At 45.4% G+C, this 7,995-nt stretch overlaps 1 protein-coding gene across 1 annotated transcript in view; it reads right to left on the bottom strand.

Moving 5' to 3' along the window:
- The window catches only part of tpk1 (thiamin pyrophosphokinase 1), a 58,554-nt gene that overhangs the window by 29,892 nt on the left and 20,667 nt on the right, over positions 1–7,995 (bottom strand). Inside the window, exons 5-6 of the mRNA XM_076290123.1 lie at positions 5,366–5,438; positions 3,326–3,421 (exon numbers count right to left, since the gene is read on the bottom strand). Of these exons, the coding sequence (XP_076146238.1) occupies positions 3,326–3,421; positions 5,366–5,438 (169 nt within the window). The remainder of the gene's footprint in view (positions 1–3,325; positions 3,422–5,365; positions 5,439–7,995) is intronic.

Genomic DNA, 7,995 nt, shown 5'->3' with positions numbered 1-7,995 from the left:
GGTCAGCTGATGAGGACCCTCTCACACAGCACGGCACTGCACACACTGGTCAGCTGATGAGAACCCTCTCACACAGCACGGCACTGCACACACTGGTCAGCTGATGAGAACCCTCTCACACAGCACGGCACTGCACACACTGGTCAGCTGATGAGAACCCTCTCACACAGCACGGCACTGCACACACTGGTCAGCTGATGAGGAACGGACTTTTGGCAGCACTAAATCATCAGCCAATCAGCATGGGTAGATGTGCACAACGTGCAATAAACAGACACTTTGACTTTGAATAACAAACATCAATTCCGACTGCAAGGTCCACATTTTTGAAAGCAGGTCTATGGGAAATTACTCAAAATGATATGAAGCATCAACAAAGAAGAAAAAATGGACATAACATGAAAATTGTGCAGTTAAACATGTGCCTTTGTAGAGTGCTGTATTATGTGACGTGCCTTTATAGAGTGCTGTATTAGCTATGTGACGTGCCTTTATAGAGTGCTGTATTAGCTATGTGACGTGCCTTTATAGAGTGCTGTATTAGCTATGTGACGTGCCTTTATAGAGTGCTGTATTAGCTATGTGACGTGCCTTTATAGAGTGCTGTATTAGCTATGTGACGTGCCTTTATAGTGTGCTGTATTAGCTATGTGACGTGCCTTTATAGAGTGCTGTATTAGCTATGTGACGTGCCTTTATAGAGTGCTGTATTAGCTATGTGACGTGCCTTTATAGAGTGCTGTATTAGCTATGTGACGTGCCTTTATAGAGTGCTGTATTAGCTATGTGACGTGCCTTTATAGTGTGCTGTATTAGCTATGTGACGTGCACTTCCGCACTAATTCAGAGTCATCGGCAGGTGGTCGTGTCTTGTTTACAGTGTAGCACACAAACAGTCTAACAACATAGAGCAGCTGACCACCACATAACGGTGTAGTGCACTGTAGACCTTACCACCACATACCACCACAAAACGGTGTAGTGCACTGTAGACCTTACCACCACATACCACAACAAAACGGTGTAGTGCACTGTAGACCTTACCACCACATAACAATGTAGTGCACTGTAGACCTTACCACCACATACCACCACAAAACGAGTAGTGCACTGTAGAACTTACCACCACATAACAATGTAGTGCACTGTAGACCTTACCACCACATAACGGTGTAGTGCACTGTAGACCTTACCACCACATACCACCACAAAACGGTGTAGTGCACTGTAGACCTTACCACCACATACCACAACAAAACGGTGTAGTGCACTGTAGACCTTACCACCACATACCACAACAAAACGGTGTAGTGCACTGTAGACCTTACCACCACATAACAATGTAGTGCACTGTAGACCTTACCACCACATAACGGTGTAGTGCACTGTAGACCTTACCACCACATACCACCACAAAACGGTGTAGTGCACTGTAGACCTTACCACCACATACCAACACAAAACGGTGTAGTGCACTGTAGACCTTACCACCACATAACGGTGTAGAGCACTGTAGACCTTACCACCACATAACAATGTAGTGCACTGTAGACCTTACCACCACATAACACATCATAATGGTGTAGTGCACTGTAGACCATACCACCACATAACGGTGTAGTGCACTGTAGACCTTACCACCACATAACAGCACATAACGGTGTAGTGCACTGTAGACCTTACCACCACATACCACAACAAAACGGTGTAGTGCACTGTAGACCTTACCACCACATACCAACACAAAACGGTGTAGTGCACTGTAGACCTTACCACCACATAACGGTGTAGAGCACTGTAGACCTTACCACCACATAACAATGTAGTGCACTGTAGACCTTACCACCACATAACACATCATAATGGTGTAGTGCACTGTAGACCATACCACCACATAACGGTGTAGTGCACTGTAGACCTTACCACCACATAACAGCACATAACGGAGTAGTGCACTGTAGACCTTCAGTATTGCGTATCCACTGAAAATACTACTGTTACTCCACCACTATCAGAATAAGTCTTAAGACAAACACCCTTGTGGGAAGCCAATTACAAAACAAATTAACAATTAGTCTTTTTTTTTTTTTGGGGGGGGGGTAGTTTTTGTTTTTCTCAGGAGTGGGATGGCCATGCTGGGTGAGTGTTGGGCGAGACTGGAGTCTATCAGGGCTGTCAGCGAGGACTGGAGCGTGCGGAGGAAGAGCTGAAATAGCAATCTGACAAACACTCATCCTCCTGACGGCTGATGAATGAAGGCGGCGCACGCTGACAATCACTTGAGGCGACACAGAACAATAGATTTAGCAAAGGAGTCGGCAAAAAACAGCTTTCATCCCCTTTGCTGTTGCAATAAAACTACAATGGGCAATATACCAGAACATCCATCAATGGCTGTGTCGGGAAGGGGAGAAAATATTGTTAAAAGAAATCTATTTGTCCTCTTTTTCTAGTCTGGACCTGTTTCACATTAGTACTTTGGACCGCAACGTTCCACCTGATGTCTCTGGATGTCTGCTGACCAATACTGGCCCTCCTAATCGCTCCTTTGGGCCGCAAAATTCCATGTGATGTCTCTGGATGTCTGCTGACCAATACTGGCCCTCCTGATGTCTCTAGATGTCTGCTGACCAATACTGGCCCTCCTGATTGCTCTGCTGATTGAGCACGGAAGGGGACTGGATCAGAAGCTCACACTGTTTATGAATGACTCTGTACTCATGCATATGGAGGGAGAGAGAGAGGGAGGGAGAGGGAGAGGGAGGGAGAGGGGGAGAGGGGGAGAGAGAGGGGGAAAAAGAGAGAGAGAGGAAGGGAGAGGGAGAGAGAGGGGGAGAGGGAGAGGGAGAGAGAGAGGGGGAGAGGGAGAGAGAGAGAGAGAGGGGGGGGGAGAGGGAGAGAGAGAGGGAGAGAGAGAAAAAGAGAGAAATAAGAGAATAGGATGAACAAATGGAGGAAGAGTCAAAATCAAATAAAAAAAATCAAATCAAAAAGGAAGAGAGAGAGAGAGAGAAAGAGAGAGAGCACAGGGAGAGATGGAGATAACAGAATGAAGAATGAAGAATGAAGGAGGGCAGGAGTGGACAGCACAATTGCTGCTTTTTGCTTATTTGCTTGGAGGTCATAATGGGCCCTTTATTCACACTGCCCTGAGCTTCGGGGTTGAAAGAGTATGATGTGATGACAGGAACAGAGGGAGAGAGAGAGAGAGATAGAAAGGGTAAGAGAGAATGTAAAAGAGTGAGAGAAAGAATGAAAAAGAGGGATAGGAGAGGAGAATGAGAGAAAAGGTGCTGGAGGCTATGAAGAATGAGTGCTGTTGTACCTGGAGTTGCTGCTCTTTCATTTTCGCCACCATGATGGCCAGGCACTTTGTGAAATCGGTCAGGTCTTGGTCTGCTGTCTCCATCAGGTTGCAGCCCTGAAAGCACAAGGGAGGTGAACAAAGCCACCTCAGTCTCTTTCTCTGCCTGCCTGTCTGTGTGTCTGTGTCTATCTGTCTGTCTGTGTGTCTGTGTCTATCTGCCTTTCTGTGTGTCTGTGTCTATCTGCCTGTCTGTGTGTCTGTGTCTATCTGCCTGTCTGTGTGTGTGTCTGTGTCTATCTGCCTGTCTGTGTGTCTGTGTCTGTCTGCCTGCCTGCCTGCCTGCCTGCCTGCCTGCCTGTCTGCCTGTCTGCCTGCCTGCCTGTCTGTCAAGGCACCTGTGGCATCTGTGGCAGCGTGTGCTACCATCAGGCGAAACTGTAGTGAGGAATGTGACTCATGGAGTTGAACTCGGAGCAGGACGTTGGGTTGAAATGTGCTCTTCCTGAGGGCTTCCTTTTGAAGAACTAACTGATGTGTGTGATTTGTTGAACAAAAGAATAGAAAGGTTCAGCGTCCGCCATATTCGCTCACATGTATGTGAAACCTCACAAATGAACAGAACAGGGCAAATATCACTGCAATACTAGCGGCTATTTATTCACGGCAGCATTAAAGAAGCATACCGTTCTGTTGTCTACTATTTTGTAAAAATGTGACAAACAAGTACCAAGTATGACTACCGAAAGGCTAATTAGCTGCTAGTTGGTCTTAAGTCAAAAGCATGCCCAGGGACAAACTAGCCCCTCACTTACAACCCCTGGATATTAACTAGTAAGAGTACAGATTTGTACTATTTGGAATTTTGTAAAGTGTATTGGGACCATGCCACATGGTGATGTTGCACACTAAATAAATTGACTGATTGATTGTTTGATCGATCGATTGATTTAATTTTTGATTGGTTTATTGATTGGATTGAATTTGTTTTCCCTGGATAAGGAAAAGAGTTTCTAGAGGACCCTCTAACTGTAAAGCTGAGCTGTGCGTATAAGTAGCTGATCTGGACTTATAACCTTTTGCAAGTCTGCCAGAAAGACATCCCAGGTCTCAGCACTGGCTGTGGTCAAGTCTGGCTTCCTCGCACCAGAAGCAAAATCAGAACATGGTTACTATGGCAACTTGGAGAAGTGAATGGCTTGAGTGTGAGAGGGCTGCTAAAGTTCAGCAGCAAAAACAGACGTTGAAGGCTGGTCATGAATAAAGAAACACATCTTCATTAAAATATTCAATAGTTTATGTTTACATTATGTTCAATGGTTTATGTTTACGTTAAGATTAAACGGAGAAACAACAACACCATAGGAACACAAGTGTTCTGTGTTCTGTATATTCTCATAGTTTGTACTTAAATGTCAGTGTACAACTGAAGCACATTTGCTCCTCATGTGACTTCCTGTTAGCTTTGTTTACTTCCTGTGTCCTGTTCCACGTGCTCCTTTGTTTACCCTTCTATGCTTTGGTTTATGTAAAGCACATTGAATGACCTCTGGTATGAAATGCCCTATATAAATAAACTTGACTTGACTTCTATAGGAGGCATGTGCAAACAACAGTACTTTGGTCCGTTTGAACCAAATTGGGGCAGCCGTGGCCTACTGGTTAGCGCTTCAGACTTGTAACCGGTTCGAACCCTGACCAGTAGGAACAGCTGAAGTGCCCTTGAGCAAGGCACCTAACCCCTCACTGCTCCCCGAGCGCCGCTGTAGCAGGCAGCTCACTGCGCCGGGATTAGTGTGTGCTTCACCTCACTGTGTCTTCACTGTGTGCTGAGTGTGTTTCACTAATTCACGGATTGGGATAAATGCAGAGACCAAATTTCCCTCACGGGATCAAAAGAGTATACTAATACTAAACTATACTAACCAAGAGGCTCTCTTCTATAGACAATCAAATAGTCCAGATTATGAAGATTATGATTATAATAATTACCTATGCACATTTGATCTGATTCAAATCTTTTAATGCAATACAGCTACAGTGAATATGAAGATGACTTACCTTTTCTTCATAGAAGGCCTTGACATCATGCTTTATAGAATCAAAGTCTCCGCTTATGTAGTCCGGGAGGAAGCTTCAAGGAACAGACAAAAGGGGAAAAAGTGTAATTTGGGCCAGCTATCCGTTTCTTTTTAATACGTCTCAGTCACACAGGGGTCAGTGTGATACGAGGCAGGAGAAGGCCCACTGACAGGTGTCTGCCCGCCACTCGCTCCCCTGACATTCACCAAACCACTATCTCCATCCCAAGAAACACACAAACACACACATACAGACACACACACACACACACACAGAGACAGAGAGGCAGGTGAGATGAGCTCTGACAGACAAAGCGCAGCACGCCTGTCTAGCTCTCCAGCACTCTGTGAATACATATGCCATGCCCCAACGACTGTGTGGCTATACAGATTTAAGATACAACGCTACAATGACAAGATTTTCTCCGCTTTGGTGAATCAAATATTCCTTTTGAGAGCGACGGCTATGTCAAGGTGCCTCTGATTCCCGCTCTTTTTTCCCATTCTCTCCTCCATTCTACCTTGAAGGCGCAGAAAGGGGTAATGGGATGCAGTGTTGCTATCTGAAGGTATTAAACCCTCAACATTACGATTTCGCGCGCGAGTGGCTCGTGGATGTAGTCGTTGAGAGCGCGGCTGGCGTTCTGGTTTGCTGGACACAAGCGATACAGTCGGGGATTAGACGGCAAGCTTTATCATCACATGCGCCAGCGCAAAGAGCGTCGGAAACAAACAAATCCTCACGTCCAAACTCCCCACACGGGCCCACAGATCACCATTACTGGCCAAGCAACAGGGTCCACGTGAACAGAGCTCACACCAACTCATATTACTGACCTCTCCTCAGCCCTGACCATAGTCCATGAAACAGTGCTTTAGTTGGCACAGGGTGCTTTGCATCGACTGTTTTCTTTGGAGCATTTAGGTATTCATCTGCATTCCTAAACTCCTGGCCAGGAATTATTTGACTGGTTGAATCACATCCTCTATGCTTACATTCATACGATCAATTTATATTCTACACAAAGAAGAAATTAAAAGAATTCACATCTCTGCTGTCAAAGTAACAAAGTGGGAAAACAATGAAAATGCTGGAGGCTTTCAGACCGTCTCTGATTGGCCAGTGGTGAAGTCTACAACACCTGCACATTAACTTCACATGGAGGGCAATCTGCCAGGTCAATCTAAGCAACAGCCTGGCTTTTCTTTATCTGAAATGAAAGAAAAACGGAAACCACCATTGTAGTTGTGGAAATGTATTGCTTTTGTGCTGCAGTTTAATTGTTAAGAGGAGAAGAGACTTTTCGAATGGGATGGATTTTTTTTCTCTTTATAGCCTTCACACCCAGAGTATTGCCCTCTCCAATTGACTTCCACCTTAATGAGCAGGCAAGCAGAAATAACCTTGGGAGCAGATGGATCACTGGTGAATTTAAAGAGAAGCAAAATGAGACCTTTCCTCATGACATTTCACTACTAATGCAGCCAAAGGCACACGTCAGCGGAGCCAAAGGCTTACTGAGGAATAATGCACACGCATTCAAGTGTTATGTTAATACCGCAGGGGATGTGAACATTTGTGCGTAGATATTACAAACAGATTCAACTTTAGACTTTGGGTTTGAAACGTCTTCATCAACAATTTGATTACTGCATCTGTAAAAATGGATTATGATTGCCAACATTTGTCCTTACTTCAAATGGATCCTGCTAATAAGATAACTTCTCTTGTCGTGATTTCCCTTCACACATGCGAGAAGATTTACACAAACTTCCAAATAAAAATAAACTTGGCCAACTCCCCTGATAACCATTTCGTCCCATGATACTAAGGAGATCTGAAGGGACTTTCTCTTCACCGCCTGCATTCCTGTATCTTGCCATTCGCATATCAATAGCCAACGCTGGTGGACTGGTTAGCAGAGGCTTGCAATTCAGACTGCTCTCTTGGGAATCCCAATGCCACATCCACATGCAGTTGCAGCTACAGTCAACACCAAGCCTGCAATTACACTGAGTGGATTCTGCACCCCAAACCCCACAGCGCACCACAGGGTTACTGACATGTCTAATTAACTAAAGGTCTTCAGGCACCTTCTGATCGTGCCCACTCCTTCAAAGGGACGTTTCAGACGCATTACTGGTCTGTAGTGCGTCTGTGATACGTGCGCTGGCACTGTCTGGTGTAGAATAGATAACAACAATTCAGTCAAATGGAATGATACAGGTGTCAACAGCTCTTCGGCAAGGCGGAGAATATAGCACCCTGCCTTGAGGCAGTAAGGAGACGCTTGTAGACTTCCAGAACTTGAGGAGAAATAACTAGCTGAACATGGAGCATCTAACGTGGGAGGCCTGGGGGTGATTTCCCCTCGCTATCTAACGCTCTCCTCTGCTGTGTGCTAATGACTTACAGGCTCTTTAAAATCACATCAGGCCAAACCCTCTTGACTTGATTACGCCAACACACAATCACTACCTGATTATGCCCCGGCCTCTCAGCATCCCCTTACTTACCAATCAGGAGGGGTCAGTCAGTCAACACACACACACACACACACAACACACACACAAACACACAACACAACACACACACACACACCAGCACAC

Source organism: Alosa pseudoharengus, unplaced genomic scaffold, assembly GCF_046254945.1.
Source record: "Alosa pseudoharengus isolate Yale_2024_CS ecotype anadromous, Long Island Sound unplaced genomic scaffold, YU_APseudo_1.1 YU_APseudo_1.1_scf_18, whole genome shotgun sequence".
NCBI classification, from domain to species: Eukaryota; Metazoa; Chordata; class Actinopteri; order Clupeiformes; family Clupeidae; genus Alosa; species Alosa pseudoharengus.
The sequence above is the reverse complement of the archived record's forward strand: the minus strand, read 5'-3'. Positions and strand labels throughout refer to the sequence as shown.